Source organism: Myotis lucifugus, unplaced genomic scaffold, assembly GCF_000147115.1.
Source record: "Myotis lucifugus unplaced genomic scaffold, Myoluc2.0 scaffold_36, whole genome shotgun sequence".
Lineage (NCBI taxonomy): Eukaryota > Metazoa > Chordata > Mammalia > Chiroptera > Vespertilionidae > Myotis > Myotis lucifugus.
In genome coordinates, this window is record NW_005871084.1 from 2041080 (window position 1) to 2063217 (window position 22138).

Sequence of the window (22138 nt, forward strand, 5' to 3'; positions counted from 1 at the left end):
GACAGGCAGGTGAGCCACTGGACACATCAGCTGGTGTCCGAGAGCAGCTGCTGTTTCCACCTCCCATGGGCCTGACTCCAGCTGCTCCTACATCCATTCACTGCAAATCAGACTGAGCCACTCCTCTCTGTAAACACTGGATGGTCTCAGCAGTGCTGCTAGAAGACACGGCCCATCTCCTTAGCATGTCCTCCAAGACTCTTTACAGTCTGACCCCAACTCCCTTTTTAGGCTCTTCTTTTGTGACAGTCACCTCATGCCACCTGCATTGCCCCAAATCTACCATCCTCTTCCCTGCCTCCTAGTCCCCTCAACTTCTTTACCTAATTAATCCTACTCATGCTTTAAAACTCAGATGTTGTCCTCTGTGAAGAACCTGCCAGCCTTCCACAGGTAGAGTTCAATCCATAGTTCTCTCACCAGCCTCCTGTTGCTGAGCTCCTCACACAGGACTGCTTACTCCTCACTCCCCATAAGATCATAAGCATTATGAGATTAAGGGTGATTTTATAGCCTCTGTATCTACCCAGCATGGTGCCTGATAACCATATATTTTATTTAATACATTGATGAAAGAAAACAGAACTAAATGAATGAATCGGGCTGCTTCTAACAAAAGACATCACCTTTCCCAGCCTTCCCCATCCATGTGCGGAAGTTACTCTTGGTTGATAAGAGACTGTACATGTCAACAGAGCCATATTTGCAAAAGATGGGCACTCATGGGGGTTGGAGAGGGAAGTGCTGTGTCTAAAATAACAACCCCCCCTAAAAACATTATGTCAGAGGGGGTCTTTCCTTTCTGTATTTCTTGTGTTCACCCTCCTATACTCTTGTACAAGTCTGATTTCATTTTTTTAATATCCTAATGAGTTTTTAATGTACTGGGTAGCTATCATCCCAGTGTGAGAAGTCCTGTGTCCAGCTGCTGCAGTTGTTCTTTGAAGCTCCATCCCCTGGATTTTCCCCCTGGTAATTACTGAGCAATCCATTTTCACCTCTAGGCCTAGCATCTGTGGCAAGAGTTCCTGCCTGCCTGTTTATTTTTTGGCTAATTTAGTTCCTTTACGTCATATGACTTTCAATGACCCACATGCAATATAGGAATCACCCTAGTAGGACTTTCCTTAGGTTCACAGAGACGTGCTAAGTATAAGTAATAGATCAGATTTTAAATCCAGGCAGAATGAGTCCATATCATAGGCCCCAAGGAAAGCTTATAACGCTGTTTTATAAAGAGAACCCAAGAGCTTCTTGATCTTTGCTATTTTCCATAGGAAAATGCCTCACCAAGTACATGCTTCCCTATGCATTTTGTAGTGGGACATGTATGGGGTCAGGGAAAGACACTAAAAACTTGCCCTAGCCATTTTAGCTCACATGTATGAACTGCTTAATGCAGGCCAGGAGCTGGGCCAAGGCCTTGACATGCCTTGCTTAATCTTCCCCCAATTCCTGCGAGGTTTTTATTCTGGTTCTGCAGATGAGGAGCCTGACACACAGAGAGGTTGATAATTTACCCAAGGTCATATGGCTCGAGGGTGCCAGCATAAGCTTTTGAAGTCATGTCTGCTGGCTCTGGAGCCTGAAGGTGTAACCATTGCCCTAGGCTTGTTCACTGACTTCTTGTTCAAGAAGAGTTTTCCCAGCATGTGTAATTCCTAGACAGTTCTTATAAGATCTTACTCCTTTGGGCATTTTATACTATATTCATATGATCCTTTCTCTTTAAAAAGCTATAATAAGTATTCAAGAAATATGATTCAATATTCATCATGTACAGAAGAACAGAACTTTTCTAAAAATTTTTTAAATAATAAAATGCCCCATGAGGAAAAGATTATGTCCTCTTGACCCACATTTTAAAAATTTTGTATAAAATGTCTAGAGTAGGTACTAAATGACTGATTCCCTTTGTCATTGGAAACATACAATTGTATAATGTGTGTCGCTGGCTGTCCATAACCAGACAGATATGTTTCACAAGGGAGCTCATTTGGTCCTCAAGCATTTATTAAGCATGCCCTCTAATGAGACTGTTGCTGGCAGCACGTGGAAACAGGGAGGAAGACCACATGGCCCCGGCTCACAGACAGACCAGAACATTAGTTCCCCCAAAGCCAATATGGCAAGAAGTTCAGGAGAGAAAGAAATCATGACCAACTTGGAAAAAATCAACTTGCTTTGTTGGAAAAGGCTCTTGAAGGCCAATTTCTCATCTCCAGCTTCTTTCATTAGTGTTTGACCAGTATTGAGAGGGCCAAGCCAAAGGTAAAGCTAGGGTAGAAGAAGCCACAAGCTAACTACAAAGAACAGAGGTAAAGAAACATATGTGCCTGGCTGGGATGGCTCAGTGGTTGAGCATCAACCTATGAACCAGGAGGTCACATGCCGGGGTTGTGGGCTCAATCCCTAGTGGGGGGCATGCAGGAGGCAGCTGATCAATAATTCTCTCTCTCAACAACGTTTCTATCTCTCTTTCTCTCTTCCTCTCTGAAATCAATAAAAATGTATATATTATTTTAAAAGACACATGTGGCTTGCCTCTGAGCACAACAGCCTGACTGAAAATGGATTAATTTTTGTTTCCAATGGTTATTAAAACAGGCAACATATGAATATGCTAAAACAAACTGAAGGTCAAGCAATACAAAGTATTAGGCTTCCTTTCCACCTTCAGAGGCAGCCTGGTTCGTGGGCTCCTACAAAAGAGGGGTCCATGCATTTATAATGGACAAGGTGTATAATGCCTTCAGCTTCTTGGCTTCTCAGGACTGTGAGGTGGCCCATTCCCAAGGTCTGGCCACAGGGATGAGTCAGAAATGTGGGGAATGCAGAGTTAAATCAGGGAGAATGCTCCAGGCTGGTGAACACAGAGCCCCACCCTGTTGGCCACCTTCTGTGTGCTGGGACTGCAGGCTGTGGACAGGGGAGGGGGAGCCAGAACTTCACTAGGCACTGCACATCTTTTGCAGAGGAGCAAAGTATGTAGTGAGCATGGAAGGCAGATGAGAGATTCTGGAAAATTCCAAGGAGGTAAATATATTTTTATTGATTTCAGAGAGGAAGGGGGAGGAAGAGAGAGATAGAAACATCAAGGATGAGAGAGAATAATTGATTGGCTTCCTCCTGCATACTCCCCATTGGGGATCGAGCCCACAACTCAGGCATGTGCCCTTGACCAGAATTGAACCTGGGATCCTTCAGTCCACAGGCCGATGTTCTACCCACTGAGCCAAACCAGCTAGGGCCCAAGGAGGTTTTACTCACAAGGCAGGTTGGGCCAGCTGGTTAGGATTTCCTTGCTGGGGAGCTGGGGAGAGTGCTACCCGGTGGGGTCTAGGGCAGTGCCTCCGTGGTGAAGAGAGAAGTTTTTAAATGTCTGCCTTCCTAAAACTACTCTCCCTGCATCTCAGAAGCACCCAGCTGGTGTGTATCCTCCAGAATAGCAATCCAGTTATTTGTCTCCCTATTCTCTGATATATTTATAAAGTAATGAATGGTCCATTAACTAAGTTAGGGCCTCTGTCTTTCTACAGCCACCTCTTCACATGCACCCCTCAGCAAGAGGTTGTTGACGTGGGCTGCAGCCTTCCAGCCTCAATTCCCTCCCTTCACCACCTCCCCTACTCTTCTCCCTCTCCCGCCCCTCCCCGGGTTATTTGGGAGATTAGAGTTCATTAATTAAATCCTGTGCTTAGATCGAACTGTAACATTATTCCAATCACATTTATCTTGCAGGCGGCGGACGAGATGGCAGCCTCGCTGGAAACGCGCGGGGGAGCTTGAGATCGCAGCCCCAGACGCACAGCGCTGCGCACTCCCTATCCTCCCGATCGGCGCCGAAGCGCAGACCCTCCATCTTCCTGCTCAGCTTCCCCGCTCGCTCACCCCAGCCTTGAGGGTCCCATTTCTCTCTGGGGCCCTGGCCCACCCCCACACCTCCTCCTGCCTCTGTGGCTCCCCGACCCGGTCCCCTCCCCCCAGCCCCGCCACACACGCTGACACGCGCGAGAACACACACGCCTGACACGCCAGCGAGCTGCTGGCTGCTCAATGGACCGATTTCCCCGCTGTTCCTGATCCTAGCCCAGCCCAGCCCGGGATGAGAAATTGCAAAATGGCCCGGGTCGCCAGTGTGCTGGGGCTGGTCATGCTCAGTGTTGCCCTGCTGATTTTATCGCTCATCAGCTACGTATCCCTGAAAAAGGAGAACATCTTCACCACTTCCAAGTACGCCAGCCCGGGGGCGCCCCGAATGTACATGCTCCACGCGGGATTCCGGTGAGTGAGGGCCTCCGAGCGCCCTCGGGCATCTGGTATATGGGGGAGGGGGAGGGCAATGAGGTGGGTGTTTGGGGTTCTCTGAGCTACTTTGGGCAAGATAAACTGCGTGGTCCTTCCACTCCTCTCTTCGATTTTGCCTCCTCCCTTTTGTTTTTTAACCCAAAGCCTCTAAACTCTATCAATGTGATTGCATGTCTCGTATTCTTCCTTGGCACCCCTTCCCCATTTCCAAAATGAGGGTAGGGTTTAAGGAGAATGATGGTCGAGAGAGAAGCACTGTGTGTGTTTGGGGGCAGGGGGAGGTGAACCGAGAGATGGACGTGGATGAGGTGAGTGCCTTCCCTGGGCCCTGTCCACAGACTCCGAGGCCGGGCTCTGGGCAGTCCAGAGGCGATTTAATGGCGCAGGCGCCGCACTCCCCTTGTAACCTCCTCCACTCCCATCCCTCGCCCCCCATATACCATCAAATGTTGTGCGAGTCTGCTCTTACCAAGCCCCTGGGGTATTTTACCTTGATCCTTTAACCCAGGCTGCCACCCTCCCCCCTGGCGCCCCACCCCCACCCCCGCCTTTCCCGGGATTTCTGCAATTTTCCCCGCCCTCCTAAGGGCCTCCTACCCTCGCCCCAGGTCTAAGCCACAGCCTGGAGCCAGGCTGGACTGGGCAGGGGCAGGCTCCAGGCGCAGCTTGACACAACTCATGGGGACCCCCTGTCCCTACCTTTGACCCCCTAGGAGTTCTCACAGCAAGGCCTCCTGTTGGGTGGGTGGCAAATACAAGCTGCCACTCTGTGGTCCAAGCAGGGCCAGAAGTGCAAACCCTAGAGAAGCCCAGCCGGGCCGGTAGCTTCTGGGGTCCCCAGTCAGAGACTGGGAGTGAAGTCAGACCTAAACTCGGGAAGGAAGAGGTTAAGGCAGCAGTCGCCCCCAGCCTTCCCCCGGTCTCCCAGTCCTCAGCCCTTTCCCTAAAAATCAATTCTCCGGGGCAGCCACCAGCGTGGCGCGGCGCTGTCCGCGGTGCTGACTCCCGGTCCTCACCGCACATCAGGCTCCAGCCTTGCGCCCGCGCCCGCCCCTGCTCTCCTCTCCGCAAGACGGCCATTTTATGGTCTCTCCCGGACCCAGGGGGATGGACAATGGAAACGGATTTCCCTAGTTCTTTTTCTTCCTCCCGGGTGTGTGGGGGGAGCAGAGAGTGAACCAAAGGAGAGGGGGCCCTGTGGTGGGATGGAGCCCGTGTGTGCGCCAGCCCCAGCCCCCCGCCCCCCCAGCCGGCGGGGCGTTAATGGCTCCCTTGGCTTCCCCAGCTGAGGCCAGCGTGTCTATCTGTACTCGTACTCCTCTCCAGGTCACAATTTGCGCTGAAGTTTCTAAATCCGTCATTTGTGCCCATTACGAATTCTCTGGCCCACGATCTTCAAGACAAACCTTCTAAGTGGACATTTAATCGGACAGCGTTTTTACATCAAAGGTAGGCTAGGGGGAAAAGGTCCAAAGGTATTTTTGAATTCTGGAGCTCAAAAAAGAAAACAAAACAAAATAATCAAACAAAAAAATTCTGTCCCCCACCCTGAGATGTGATGTATTTGCATTGCGTTCTTGGCCTAAGTGTATAAAGGCTGATTGGAAACCCTTTTGTTTGTATGCAGTGCCCTCTCATAAAAAGAAAACATCAGGAAGGCCAATTTGAGTGGGAGAAAAAAAAGGCATTTCCAATATCCTCCATAATTTGGGCTTAGTTGAGCACCATGATTTATAGTTAACATGCATGACTGCCAAAGCCATCTATTTTTTTAAGTTAATTGTAAATGCATTTTCATTCCCCCACTGGAAAAAAACTGTTTAAATAAAATAGTATTGTCTCAGTGAAACAACCAGAAAATACTATAATTCATCCCTGTCAGATTACTATGAAAATCTTGGCCCCAATATATGCAGGTACTTAAGAATGGTTTTGTCTACTTGTTTTCATTAAACTTTGACAGTTTTTAATATATTAAAATATTTAAGTATTTTAATAAAAGCTACCCAATAGCATTCTTATGTGTTGTCTTGTAGCAGCCTCCTTTATAGATGAAGGAGTTGATGTGCTATAGGCTTAGCAGTTGAGGTTTTGGTTTTGGGTTGTTTTTGTTTTTGAGGTGGGGAGGAAGGATTAGATTTATTCAAATGTATTTATTCTCCTCAGTGACTCTGGTCTACTTTTAGCAACCCCCAGATAAATCATTACTCCTCCCTTCTTGGTGGGATTATTATGCTGCTAAATGTAGGCCATCTAGTGTATTCATTAGGGGTGGGAGCACTTATTTTAAATTCTTATTTTACCAGTCTATTTAGGGGATTGTGTTTTGGTCAGAGCATTTCTAATTATTGCCTCTCTCTTTTTTAATTTAATGACAGATTTAAAGCAAATTTAACAGATATCCATGGTGTTGTAAAAATGTTATTTACTTAAAAAGTTGACATACTTTTTTGACATAATCATGTGATCATGATGAAAACTTTTAAAACACTTTAATTAAAAATTAACCTATGACAATAATTGATTAACTCTAAAACCCAGGAAGTGCCTTTTTTTAACCATTGGGTTTTTAATACAATATTAATTTTATAGAAAATCTAGAAAACATTAATGGGTAGGACACGTTATTCCTTTTCCCAAAACATATTTTTAATTCAATAAAAATATTCTTCACACACTAGGCCATGTGACCCAAATGACCAGCCAGAACAATATTTCTTTCTCAAATCTTCCCTCCTTTCAATCCATGCATTAGGTAATCTTTAATTAATTTTCCTAGCATCATTTTAAACTTACTTTTACCTTTGTAACAACTTGTAAAGAGCAGTATTGATAACTTTGGAAGTTTTGTATTAAACTTTCAGTTTATGTTGCTCTGCACTTTGACAAATTAAGTAATTTAAAAAATCAAAATTCTAGGTAAAGTAATGATATGCAAAGCATTTAGTCTCAATCTTGCTATTTTTTTAATGCAAAAGACAAAGAAAATTCAATGTGATTTCTTAGAATTGGAGAATCTTATAGCAAGTTACTCAGCTCTCTTAAATATTTTAAATAGCTGGGACTTTAAGAGATGCTTAATTTTACTAAAAGCTCAACATGAAAGCAACCTGAAATTAGTACTAAGTATCACCCTCACCTTGTTTATTCTCTGAATTCTTAGAATATACACACTTTTCCAGGATTTGCAATAGCCTCTTCTTCTGAGGATTAGGTATCTCCAACTAAATTGTGTTTCTAGATAATCAAGTAGAAAAATATTCCTGTTTCATTATTCAAAGGACCTTAATGAGATTATCATCTCATTTCCATTAAATATTCAACTACACCCACTTCCATCACCATTTTCATATTTTAATAATAGATAATACTATACTGACTCATATCCAGTTGGCTCTTATTTGTACACCAGTGATATTTGATATTCCCTGCACTTTTCTTCCACACTTCAGCAACTGTTACCAGTCCAACAGCAAACAAGTAGTCCCTAGTACAAACTCTAAGTCACCAATGTGTGTGCATTAATGTGAGCTCCTTGGGGCCTGTGTCAATTGTCTCCCCGTCTTTCTGACATAGTTTAACCTGTGCCTTCCCCTTAATCAAATATACTCTTTATGTAGAGCAGAAAACCAAAGAATAGCAGCTAAAACTGTTAAGTTACAACACTTACAAGCCCTGAAGGATTACATTCACAAATTGACTGAGAGATTAACATGTCTATAGGTTCTGAAACAGTCTCCCCTCAAAGACCACAATTATTATGAATGTATAATCTTTCTTGGATTCAATGTGCCTATGATTCTTGTCTGAATGAAATGGCAGCATAAGACATAAGATGGAAAATCAATTTTGAATGGGATGTATTTAATGAATTTCTTTTTATTTTAGGCAAGAAATTCTTCAGCATGTCGATGTAATAAAAAATTTTTCTTTGACCAAGAATAGTGTTCGGATCGGACAACTGATGCACTATGATTATTCCAACCATAAATATGTTTTCTCTATTAGCAATAACTTCCGATCACTGCTTCCAGATGTGTCACCCATTGTGAATAAGCATTATAATGTCTGTGCTGTGGTTGGAAATAGTGGGATCCTGACAGGGAGCCGGTGTGGACAAGAAATAGATAAGTCAGATTTTGTTTTCCGTTGCAATTTCGCCCCTACGGAGGCTTTCCAAAGAGATGTTGGAAGGAAAACCAACCTTACCACCTTCAACCCCAGCATCCTGGAAAAATATTACAACAATCTTTTGACCATTCAGGACCGTAACAACTTTTTCCTCAGTTTAAAAAAGCTCGATGGGGCCATTCTTTGGATCCCTGCATTTTTCTTCCACACTTCAGCAACTGTTACCAGGACATTAGTTGACTTTTTTGTTGAACACAGAGGTCAGTTAAAAGTCCAATTGGCTTGGCCTGGGAATATAATGCAACATGTCAACAGGTGTGTATATTTTATTGCCTTTAACTCATACCCCACCAGATGGCAAATCAATATTGTAATCTCTTGGGGGTGGGAACTACTGGATTAGTTCATTGTTGTGGTTAGCTTAGTACTTTAGGGCAAACTCCTGTGTTTTGTAATGAATGAATGAACCATTCTAGGTAAGAAGTTCAATCTCCTACCCCTAGTTTGTCACTAAGTGCCAAATGGGGGGACTGGTGGTTCATCATCCTACTGTCTCTATTCTCTGTCCTCTGCCTTAGTGGTAAGCCCCCCAAGCAGTCATGAATCATCACAGATCAAGAATTTTCTTTAAGTGGGTAGCTATGGCCTAATAATGCCAACTGCAAAATTAGACAAATTAAGTATTTTTTTAAAGATGCAATTGACTCAAAATACTTTTTTATTTGATATTTGGATGTTTTATAGATGTCCAAAATAGATGAACACATAGATAAATCATAAATTGCATAATCTGCCTTTGAAATTTTGGATTTGAATGAGAAAATATGTGAATAGTATTTTATGGGCACCTTGTTCCCTTGTAATTTGATAGACAGATTGACCAGAAATGCAATATTTTTATCTAGTCTGATGACTCTTAACTCTGGCTATACACTGGAATCATTTGGATAACTTTTTAAAATACTGTTGCCTAGGCTCTACTTCAAGAGATTCTATTGTAATTGGTCTGGTGGAGGAGGAGGGTAGGGGCAGGTAGTTGGTATGTCTTAATAACTCCCCAGATGATTCTAACATGCAGTCAGAATTGGAAACCACTAATCCAGGGGCATTTTATAAAGCAGTAGTAATTGTAGTTTTTTTTCTTTAAGTCATCTGAGGAAATTTACTCAACTCTGATTTACCCATATGCAAGTAGCCCAAAGGTACTAACATGTTGTCCAGATATTACTACAAGTTACAGTGGGTTCTGGGAGGCCTGGTGAAAACAGGGAATTCCAAAGACTTTTATCTCACAGTAGATTTTCCCGTCCTGTACTCCCCTAAAGTTTTCCAAATTTAAGATCTGTTTAGCTCACCTCTCATAGAAGGAAGAATCATCATCTAATAAACTGGTATGTATTTAACAGGTAGGGTGACACCATCATTTAAAGTCCAAACTAGAACATTTTATTTGAGAGAAAGAGGACATTATTAATAATTACAAGGACTGTTCCAGTTTTCCAGGTTGTGTGGTTTTGCAGCCCACACAAGAGGTAATGTAGCCCAACTCCTAAGTTTAAAGATGAATTAACCCAGGTACAAAGAACACGAGTTATTTACCCAATGTAACTGTCCAAAAAGGGGGCAGAACCAGAATGAGAAGCTGGCCTCGCCTGTGATCTTTTGACCTCATCATTTTGCTCCTCTCTTGGCTCTATTTAAATTCTGCAGTACCAAAATATTTGTCACTAGTCATTCTAACTCCTATTAAGTTAGAATATTAAAACCAAGATTGAACATTTACATTTCAACTGGTATGGTAAAGGATTATCTTTAAAGCCTTCAAGTAGTGAAGAAGGAACTGTATATGCTCAGAAACTTCAGGAAACTGGCCTTTGTGTCTGCCCTGCCCCACCTTTCAGAAGGTCCAGAGAATTAGCCGTAGTGTCCCACAGCCACTCAGGCTTGAACCAGACACACTGATTCAATGAAAACTTGAATGAAATACAGTCCATAGAAACTGATTCATGAACAATTTAATTCTGCTACACAGCCAATGATATAAATACACACACACACACACACACACACACACACACACACACACACACCCCACAGCTGTCTCAAATATTTGGAAAGGCTTCAGAATAGTTTCTAAACATGGAAGTAACAAGAACCATAATTTAGCTTTTTTCAAGTTCAGAAAGTGTATAAATACTTTTTTTAGGTCCTGACATGCTAAAGAAGGACTTGGGAAGCTCTAGTTGGAAAACAAAGGAGCAGGGAATATGATTTTTTATAAGAGAGTATTAAAATCTTTCCAAACCCAAAAAGAAAGATTTAAACTCTAGGTTTGGAAAAGGAAGTGACATAAGAGATCCCTTTAGAGTAAACAACCCCCTCCCACTCCCAAGGTCCCCTTGTGTATGAGAAGCCAGGTCACTCTCACAGGCGGGCCTCTGTGGTGTCACCACTGAGTCAGAGCCCTAGAGTCTAGGCCAGTGATGGCGAACCTATGACACGCGTGTCAGAGGTGACACGCGAACTCATTTTTTTGGTTGATTTTTCTTTGTATATAAAATAAATATAAAAATATAAATCTTTGTTTTACTATGGTTGCAAAATATCAAAAAATTTCTATATGTGACATGGCACCAGAGTTAAGTTAGGGTTTTACAAAATGCTGACATGCTGAGCTCAAAAGGTTCGCCATCACTGGTCTAGGCCAACCCAGAGGCAGGGTAGGCTTCCAACATGTGCAGCCTTGTGGTTCACAAAGAAGCCCATTTTTAGAAGGGCCCAGCACCTGGTTTAATAATCTGCTACTGCACTCTTGAAATTCTCAATACATTTTACAATGAGGACCTACATTTTCATTTTGCTCCTAGTCTTACAAATTATGCAGCTAGTCCTACCCAGAGGTGTTTTGTGGTCTAAAAGATAGATTCAAAGCAAGTACTGTCAAAGTTGCTTGGACAAACTGACCTCCCAGCCCAGTCAAATGACCTCTGACCGAAACTTTCAACACTGGCCACTGAATCCGCCTATACTTATTGTTCCACAGGTACTGGAAAAACAAACATTTGTCGCCCAAACGGCTGAGCACAGGTATTCTTATGTACACCCTTGCATCAGCAATATGTGAAGAGATCCACTTGTATGGATTTTGGCCTTTTGGATTTGACCCCAACACAAGGGAAGATCTTCCATACCATTACTATGACAAAAAAGGAACCAAATTTACCACCAAGTGGCAGGAGTCCCACCAGCTGCCTGCTGAGTTTCAACTGCTGTACCGAATGCATGGGGAAGGGCTCACCAAGCTGACTCTGTCACACTGTGCCTAAGAACTCCAAACAGAAAGTGCCAAATGGTGGTTTAAAAAGTGCCCCAAATCAAATTGAGTAGTCATCAGAATAGAACCCTAGAGAATTTCTTCTAAGGACTGTCTGCCATTTAAAACGAAAGATGTCTCCTCTCCCTCTGTTGCACTGCTCTCTTAAGGGTCTTAGCAGGACAGATGCATTGAAGCCACATGATTAAAACTTGAATGATAAATGGAATGTTGCATTTGGAACCATGCTGCTAACAAATGGTTTGACGTATTTTCCTGTTTGTATTTTAATAATAAACTGCCTCCCATTTTTATGAGGACTGGAGCTGGAGTTTCTGCAGCTTTGCTCAAGATATAGTGCTCATACTGAGAGGCCTCTGGTCAACTTGGGCAGGATTTCATTTTTTCCTGTGTGGGATCAGACTCTTAAAAATGGAAACATAAAAAATTGTTATGCATATCTCATCTCTCCATCTCTATCCCCCTCTTTCCCTCTCTCCCTCTATCTCTATGTCTCTCCTTTTCCCCACTGCCATGGAGTGTAATAATTTGCTGGGAATCATAGTGAATTAGTTTTGCTTGCATATGTTGCATCTGTATTTGATGTATTCAAGGCTCTGGATAACTTTGATGTTTCATGAAAAACTGAGCAAATCATGATGGATCTCATTATGATTACTTTGATAAGAAATGCCTCTTATGAAGTTCTCACTATCGAGATAGTCTTTCTACAGCAGAGTGGTCCATCTGTGGCAAGTGTCATATAATGCAATGCATCTTTTACTATGACAGAGAAAGCCTATGTCTTGGGTGGCATGGCCACTTGTCATGAGTGCTATTATGGCAAATCATTCTGTTGCCACATCTGCAAGGGCATTCCAGCCTGGGTTTAGTGCCTCTCACAATCCCAATTCAAGCACTGGGCTGGGAATACTCTCAGAATATAGAAGCAATGAGTCAACTTAAGAGTCTGGGACATAGAGAAGGAGAATGCTTAGAAGTTTTCATGGACCCCGTATACCTTAAAGTGTTGTACCATGTTGCCCATTCAGAGCCTTTGAGAACCAGCAAGATTTGAGCAAAGTAGAAGCTTCAAGGTTGGCCAGGCCCCCATTTGAATAGTGCTCAGGTGAGATCAACTTCACCATCATTGTGTCCACCAGCACTGCTCCAGAACCATTTTCTCTCTTCAAGACACTTGTAGACACTGGATATTCCCCCTTACCACTGAAATCAGATCTATACATGTACAGATTAAGTATTTCAAAATGAAAAGCCATTGTGCAGTGGCAAAATCTGGTACTAAATAACTCTTAGAATTTGAGATGTGCAGACTTGCCATGAAGAAATTAGTGGGCCATTCTCTTTTTCATTATTTCAGCCTTAGAAGTAGAAATCACATCACTTCCACCCGTGGCTTTTCACTGGGCAGCATTTTGTTCTTCCAATTCAGCCCAAAGTCTGGCCAAGTTGATGTTAAATTTTAATAAGAATTTCTTTCTTCTTTCCAAATGCCAGTCAAGCATATTTATAATACATTTGGGTGGGGTAGCTTGTTCTTTTCCAGAAATCTCATTTAGATTTCTTGCAATGTTACAAATACTGTTGAAAAGAATTGCTGTAGTTCAGTAATCGATCAGCTCACTAACCCGCCCCTTTGGGAAAGTATAATCATGCCTAAAATTAAACCAAATACAATATGGAAAGACATAGTCCTTATGCTCATGGTCTGCCTGGTTCTGAATGGGAGCTGTCTTATTCCAATTTTTTTTAAAAGCTAATCAGAGAAGCCTACATATACCCAGATATTAACTAATGAAAGAAAAACTATACAGGTTCAAATATGTTGCCAATTGTGACATCTTACAACACTGATTGATGGCAATCATCCAAATAGATGGGGAGAAATAGGAATAGATATTTCAAAATGGAAAACACTAGAACAGATTGATATTTGAAATAATTATAAATTTCTAAATTTTAAATTTCTAAATTCAATGGTATAATTTGATGCCTAGCAAAACCATGCTTGTTCCCTGTCACTCTAAAGAGGATGCTACTACAGTTCTCATGCTGGGCTCTGTCAGGATCACTGCAAGATTGATAACTGATAAAATGTTTAGTTGGCTCTTCCTAAGCACTTCGTTCATTAGGTTACAGCTAAGTGTTATTAATGCCAATATTGCATAGGCCAGATTTTGACTCTAGACTAGAGTCTTAATCCCAATGTGCCCATTAAAATTCACTAAATACAAATATGTAGACACTTTGAACCAGACAAGTTAAAAAAGCAAAGAACCCGAATTCCTAAAACCAGTTAAGTCAGTGGTTCTCAACCTTCTGGCCCTTTAAATACAGTTCCTCATGTTGTGACCCAACCATAAAATTATTTTCATTGCTACTTCATAACTGTAATGTTGCTACTGTTATGAATCATAATGTAAATATCTGATATGCAGGATGGTCTTAGGCGACCCCTGTCAAAGGGTCGTTCGACCGCCAAAGGGGTCGAGACCCACAGGTTGAGAACCGCTGAGTTAAGCGATCTATGGTGGAACATTTAAATTAAATCTCATCATAAAGCCAAGTGTTTGTTGGGTTTTTTTGAATCTCATTTCACTCTTGGCTCCATCTTAATCTAGAGTGGGAGAACTTTTCCATCTCCCAACATCATTTCATCTTTTACTTTCACAAGAACTCAAAATGTTGAAGAAATGGACTTGTGCCCCAGAACTAGAAGAGCTTAGAGACCAGGCTTATATCCTGTTTCTAGGAAGGACTTCCTAAGCCAAAAAGATCACTCTTCCCCTTTCTTTAAAGGAAGAAAATCCTAAGCCCTCCCACAGTAGTTAACCACCATTCTTATAATTTATAAATTTTATATACAGCCTACTTTCCTCCTATTGCAAAAATTAGATGCAATATGTAGGTAAAGCATTTATCCCAGTTTTCAGCTTGTAGTAAGCACTCAATATATGGCAGTTTTTACAGTTATTTTTATTGTTAGTTATGCCCTTGACCTACAGTTCCAGCATAGAGAAAAACAGCCTCTAGCTCATTATACAAAATCTCTTTCTGTTTTTAAAGACTGTTTCAAAGAATAAACCTATATAACCACTGTCATGACCAAAAGAGGTGGTGAATCCCATAAGTCCTGATATGAAAGGCAGTGGTGCCAGTAACCAGAACTTCCTGTGTGGTCAAGAGCAGTGAACTGGGAAGGCAGGACCTGTAGCTGGATCAGTTAGGTCCCCCCTCATGATTCAGCTACAGATACAAACCCCTGGCCTTTTCATTGCCCTTGCTTTATTGGTTCTAGGTTAAATGCATCCTTTTGACAGAATCTTTCTTCTTTACCGATATTATATTCACAGCAGAGTCCACCCTCAACAACTGGAATAAATTTCACCATAAAACCCCCAACACATGATACCAGTACAAATGACCAATTCAGTTGCAGAGGTAAGAAAGCCCCACAAACATTTAGCAACCTGCTTAATGCTAGTCCCTTAAGTTTTCATGGTTGTTCTGAATGTCATGCACAGACATGTAGTTCCAAGGGAGACAGATTTAAAATGTGATATCAAGAATGCCTCCCACAGCCAGAAAATCTTTTTCATATCTGATAATTAAACATCTATGGTTCCTCTTCCTTTGCTTCTGTGTCTTAAATGTACTTAACCTTTGTAAAAGTACTTGTGCTTAGTAGCATCATGTGCCTAGCAGTGCTGACTGTGACCACTGTGCCATCTGTCTGTGACTCTGATATCAGGCACCTGACCAAGGGGCTACCAGCCAGAATGTGCAAAGGGAGAGGCTGCCTCAGCCTCCTTGTGCCCGAGCCTCCAGTTATCCATGAATGTGAATGCCAGGTCTAACCTATTTGGTGGGGAAGCCAAGGAACGGAAGAGCATTTCTTCTGACTTTGGGCAAGGTACTAATTATTAAACACTCTTACACAGCAAAGAGATGTTGGCCTGAGGCCCAAGGAAGCAGGAACTAGGCCACTGAAATTGGAAGAGCCTTTGAGCATCTTTAGTCCTAATTCTTGATGTTACAAATAAGAAATGGAGAATCAGAGAAGCTAAGTGATTTTCCCAAGATTGCATAGATAATCAGTGAAGCAATTATACCTCCTCATCTAATATTTCTTGGCCTTATCAGCATCCAATGAAGATGGGCTCAAAGGGAAAGTGATTTTGGTCTGGGGTTCACAAGGCACAGAAAATAAGTTACAAAAGCTGTAAAGGAGGAAAAAGATACCCCAAATTATTTATTTCTCAATGCAAAACAATCACGGGGATTCTTACTTAGCTATACAAAGTCTACTGATAATAACATACATTATGCCTAAAATGAGAGGAAACCTTTTTGGTAAATTATGATTCTGATAAATCACAGTTCAGTTACTGATGGGTCACAGTTGACAGCTGGAATCTTCAATAATCTATTCATCTTAATAAAATCTTGTTTTAGTGATATGTATGCATAATTTGAAAGTTGAATAGTGAGAATGGTTATGTATTTCTCCATACATATATTCTCAGCTCAGACCCCTTGAGGTAAGAAATACCTTTGTCAATGCCTTCCATGTTGTGAGCAATTTCAACAGCAGACTTTGTATTACTACATTTAGTTCAATATGCTAAGATGTGCAAATAATAATAATTTGGGCTGGGTCTTCATGTGCAAAATGACAGAATGAGCAGTTTTCTGTATAGTTCTAGATCTCTAAATCTTTTTTCCCCTAATTGTGTGAATGTACCAGGCAAACATATCTGTTTGGCCTCTATTTCTCCCTGAATGTGCAGAACTGTTCTTTTTATTTTAAAGAGAGTTGGGGCTATGAGTGTGGCTGGAAAACCCCGATGGAGTATCTAAGTATTGGGGACCTAGAGCCCCCCGGGGCCACCTGATTGACCGGTCTTGGATCTGTGGCCCAATTAATCAAGGCTACAGGTCAGTGGACACCAAGGACCAAAATGACTAAATATGCCTCTTTCACACTCTGCTTTACCACAGCAAATTTTAGAACATTGTTATTGTATTATGCAGTATTTCTTAAAATGTCTCTTTATTGTAATGAATTATTGAAGATATATGTGTTTGAATAGATGTTTTAATCTGTAATGATGCTCATTCTCTTGTTGATTACAGTGGAATCACAGTAAAGAGCCTGTCATAGAATAATTGACTGCAATTTAAGACCACAATGGGTTATAGGGTTAGGACCTGGATTATACTGCTGATCCACCAGCAAACAAAGTTGTATGACATGAGAAGCTCTTTAACGTATGGTTCTTGCTCCCCACACTTTTGACTCTATGTCCTGGGATAAACCCAGCTTACAAATCCCAGGTGATTCTGGGGTGGCCGTCATTTGGGAACGAATAATATATAGCAAAGTCATACATATCATTATCACCAAAGTAGCTGAAAGCTTACCACTCCTTATGCAAGTAGCAGATCTGCTCCTTGAAGTTATCAGGATACATAGCAACACAGATATAGTCTTACTGACTCAATTATTCAACTATTATGGCTGAAGTGACCAGTCACCAATTTGTAACAAATATTAACTGGCTAATTTGTCAGAATGGATGCAAGCCTGAAGATAGAGTGGGGAGACATAGCTTTAATATACTTTACCCCTAGTCTAGCTCTTTATATTTCAAATTAAGAAGCAGATCTCAGGTAACTTATCTTTACAAATAGATAGAGAAGCAGGGAAGTTAAATTAATCATTCAGATTCTACTTGGATATCATTCCCAGAGCTTAAAATGTTACTAAAGGGGTCTTATTTCTCAACCTCCAGGTAATACCCCAAATACAAATGTCCCCATGTTAAAATGAAACCAATTTTTTTAAAAAAGAAATTCAAGAAGCTAAAATTCTTAAGACCAATTGGGTATATGAGAGGTCAGTTGGCACTGGTTGCCTGTGCCAACCCCTATTGACTAAGGTGCCCCCATCCTAAAGAAGTTTTGGCCTTCCATAGCTGTGCACATTCAGAGCCTTTAATCATCACAGATAGTAAAGGGCTCCTTTAATTTCCCTTCTGTGAGACTGAGAGACAATTTTAGCTCTTTGATGTGCTGATAAATGTTCAACAATTGGCTCTAAAGAATGATAAAGTCCTGATTTGTAGCACTTGCCAATTTCTGTGGTGTAAATACTCTCACCATAGCCAATTTCAAGCTACTAAGTTGATGTCAACTAGCTGAAATGTTTTAAAGAGCCAATCAATTTCTGAGTCAGTGAGTACCAAATGGGAGATGCTATCAGTGGTTTTGGAAGAATTCCCAAGTACACCCTCCTCCCAAGGAAGCATTTCTACTTTGGTTCTACTAATTTTTAGTATATTGTTGGGTCCCGAGGCTAAGGACCCTAAAGTGTTCAAAATATTCCCTAACATGTGTCTCTTATGAACCTCTCAACATACTCCTCAGCACCTTAGGAGATTACTAGCCATGGCTTGTCTAATTTCTAAGGGTGACTTTCCAGGTAAACATTTGTATTTAACTGCCAACTGAAATAATGTTTGGCTGATCTTATTTCATATCCTATAGTCCATCACCTATTTCTCTACTTCTCCAATTTTCCCTGGGCACTTGCTTTTCATCTTTCTGACACAACACAAAATTTACAGGCATCAAGAAGAAATTAGTGCCTGTAAAGGAGCAGAGGAAGAATAAGACATCCTATATGTTTACCTCGCCACACCTCACCTACAGCGGTTCTGTGGTTCAAATGTTTTACCCCACCAAGAGGTACTCAGATAAGTATGCCTCATTCCCAGGGTTTGAGTATGCACTCTGCTGGGCTTTACCAGTATTTGCCCTCAGAAAAGTTCCAAATGGGCAAGAAATACCACTAAATAAGAATACCACTGGGCAAACTTTCAGAGGAAGGTGTCATGCAATGCCTTGCACTTAGCTAAGCTAGCGTAAGGCTAAATCCTAAAAATAAAAACTACCAAAAACATTTGGCCACTGCAGTTGGCCAGTACAACATTCCTTCTTCCTCAACACTGGTTGTAAGTGAAGCCCTTCCTTACTGAGTACTTAGAAATCAGACACCCTGGTGAGCAACAAAACAAGTTTTGTTTGCAAATTAGAAGTTTTTCTGATAGAAATCATTCTTAAATGGGTTTAATTAAATCCTTTGGAAGGCAATGCTAAAAAATGTACTTAATTCCTGATACACAATAAGTAGCCATTGTTTTTTATTCTGTGTATAGTAAATCAAAATTAGATCATAAAGGACCAAATCTACTTCCCTTGCTATAGTAAATATCTTATAGGTTTAGTAAGGCATTGCTGGACTGTAAATGTTTGAAACTCAACTTGGACATTTCATTTTCTATATTATGTTTAAAAGGCCAGGGTACAACCTCTGGTTTTTGTTCTCCTTAAGTCATCTAAATGAGTTTGTTTTTCTACACTGGATAAGCTACATTTGGTTTTAAAGGAGTCAGGTACATGTTCAGATGTTATTCTGTATTCACACAAAATTGCATGTATGTAGCCTGGGAACAAAGTACACCTCCATTCTCTGGTTCTTTTCTGAACACCAAAGACATAAGTCCACAAACATAAGCAGAAGGGACTTGCCAGCAGGCCCCAATTTTATTATAAACACGTTCAGAGTAAAACCAGTCTTGGGGGACCAGCCACTCTCACAACATTGTTAGCTAGGGAGGTGGGGAAGGAAAATTGGTAGATAATTGGAGAAAGGTTTAGTCAGCATGTGTAGGTGGAATAAAGTCATTGGCATACTTGCAAAAAGGAAGGGGAGGTTTCTCTTCAAAATCTGGAATCTAGACCATTTTTGCAAGACTTAAAATAATTGGTCTCCATATCAGAAATGCTCTTTAACCACATTTTAAGATACAGATCTGAGCCCTTACTATTCGGAGAAGCAGCCTGACAGCCAAGAGCCTGGGAGGGGTTTACTGATGGATTTAGATCCAATCATCAAGCATGACCAATTAGCACTAAAATTATCCCAGGACACAGAACAAAAAAATTGCAACATCACAATGCAGCATCACTTACACAGGACACAGCAGCACTTCACAGATCTAGACATTATCTCAGGTCTGGATTCTAAACCAACACCATCAATGTGGAGGTGCGAAAACTGAGGTTCCAAAAATAGGAAGTGTCTAACTTCCCAGATAGTTAACTGGAATTGGAGTCTGGGCACCTCAAACACTGGCTGTGCTACACCACAACATGCAGCCTCCATTATTTAGATGGAAAGCTGACAATCCACTGCGAAAGCATAAATCAGAAGTCAAGACAAAAGAATGTTTGTGATATATTCTCTCACTTAACCTCCTTGGTTTCACCATTTCATCTTAGCATCATTTTAAATAATGTCATATCAATGTAGAAGTAAGAACAAAGCTCTCTATAATGATGAAACCAAAAGGTGCAAAGGCAGGAGAACAGTGAATGTAAGTTATTAAAGAAATGAGCAAGAAGCATGTGTCAGGGAAAAATAAATGCTTCTTATATTGTTAGACCATCGAGCCCTGCCCCCCACGTACTTGATGCATTTGTTTTGGAAAATGCTATTTTATGCTGAGTGACTGGCACTGTAGACTTCACTCCCTCTCAGCCCCTCAGAAGAAGCCTTGGCGCTTAGGAATCAGACTTACGTCTCTTGTGAAAGGCAGTCTCAGCTGCCTTACAAACACGCTGCCAGACTGACAGGGCCATGGAGACCTGAAAGAACTGGACTGAGGAACGTGTAAATATCTTCTGCCTCCTTGGTGAACAAGGACGCTCATCTTTCTTTTGTAGAGGTAATCGCGTGTGCATTGTGACTGTAGTTTGTGAAGAAATGCAATGATTTGCTTCGACAGCTCCCCACGTGTACCTGTTACGTGTGAATGTGCCTGCCTTGTTGCCTCATGTGCCAAACACAGTACAGAATGCGTTGTTTAAATAAACTGGTTTATTGTGCATTGGAGAACTGCTGGTTGTTTCTGTCTCATTAAGAAGACCCCACATGCACACACTAACACACTCCATCCAGTGAAAACATGAAGTGCAGCCTCCTTTTCTTCATTCTCGGTGTTTTGAAGAATTCTCCTTGGAGATTTGGGGGACTTCAGAAAGGCTGGACTTGACTGCTACAGATATGAACTAATAGCAAAAACTAAAAATGCTTCCCACACACAGTTTTTCCAGAGGTACTTTAAATGCAAATCATGCAACAGGCCTTAAGGTTATTAATAATAATATGTACAGTCAAACCTCATTTCTCGAACGTCTCCCATCTCCAACAATTTGGTTCTTAACTAAGGTGTTCACAGAAAAAAAAAATGTCTCCATTGTGGAACCAAATTTCAGTTTTTGAACTGACAACCCTTTCATGCTGATACCTCAGCATGACAAAAAGCATCTCTCAGGCAACAAAGGAGAGAATGCTTTTGTTGCTGGGGAAATAAACGATTAGCACAATTTTAATACTTAAAGAGGCCATCAGGAGTGCTAATGTTGCTAAGGGTGTGAAAGCAGCAATGGTCACAGGCAATTGAAGAGGTAGGAAAACTTGTTGATTTGGATAAAGGGAAAGCAGTTAGCCAGTGACAGCATTTGGGGGGCAGTGGTAAGTGAACAAGCAAAGATGCTGCATGCTGACCTGAAAGACACCCCTGGAACAAGTGCTGAACGTGATCCCTTTAGGCTGGTAGGGGGTGGCTCCGTAGATTTAAGAAAAGAGGTGTTTATTTATAGATTAAACCGTACATTAAAAATGTACTGTATATAAGAAAGGTTAAAACAGGGAATCATTTGGTGGTCTAAAATGGATGAATTCAATTTACATTATTTCTAATGGGAAAAGATGATTTGGTTTTCGAACAAATCGCTTCTCAAACAACCTTCTGGAATGAATTGAGTTTGAGAACTGAGGTTCCACTGTACACTTGAATGGTACAGTCACATACATCATTGCATTGCATGAATAACTGGGTGAGGGAGGGACACTGAGGAACTCGATGCATGCTGCACTGTGAGTAGCAGAGTTAAATTGAGAATGCTGCATGACTCTCGGTCCAGTGCTCTTTCCCTTGTACCTTTACCCCACTCCAGTCCCTCTTTAGGCCACCTCTTCATAGAGCCTCCCCTGAATATCCCCATTAGCCTCCTTCTCCATACCGTGTGTATTTTTCTTCATAGTACTTTCTTTCCTCACTTAAAATGATAGTATTTATCTACTCACGGCTCATCTGTCTCTTACACATATTATAAGCTCTACCTTCTACAAAGCAGGTAACTTTGCCTGTCTTAGTCACACCATATCCCAATGCCTGTAACAGTGCTGGGAACTTAGTAGGCTCTCAAGTGATATTTGTTGAATGTATGGACAGA

At 41.5% G+C, this 22138-nt stretch overlaps 1 protein-coding gene across 1 annotated transcript; it reads left to right on the forward strand.

Annotated features, from left to right (window-relative positions):
- Nucleotides 1–3259: 3259 nt before the first annotated feature.
- ST8SIA3 (ST8 alpha-N-acetyl-neuraminide alpha-2,8-sialyltransferase 3) lies at nt 3260–12080 on the forward strand. Its single transcript, XM_006087130.2, has 4 exons — nt 3260–4284; nt 5635–5757; nt 8197–8754; nt 11483–12080. The coding sequence occupies exons 1-4, from the start codon at nt 4106–4108 to the stop codon at nt 11763–11765; spliced, it is 1143 nt and encodes a 380-aa protein (XP_006087192.1). The 5' UTR covers nt 3260–4105; the 3' UTR covers nt 11766–12080.
- The last annotated feature ends 10058 nt before the right edge of the window (nt 12081–22138 follow it).

Excerpts from the sequence above, each read along its gene's own strand:
- ST8SIA3 (XM_006087130.2), top strand. The coding sequence starts at position 4,106 with ATGAGAAATTGCAAAATGGCCCGGGTCGCCAGTGTGCTGGGGCTGGTC. Across the intron at positions 4,285-5,634 it reads ATGCTCCACGCGGGATTCCG|GTCACAATTTGCGCTGAAGT; the intron begins GTGAGTGAGGGC and ends ACTCCTCTCCAG. Across the intron at positions 8,755-11,482 it reads ATAATGCAACATGTCAACAG|GTACTGGAAAAACAAACATT; the intron begins GTGTGTATATTT and ends ATTGTTCCACAG.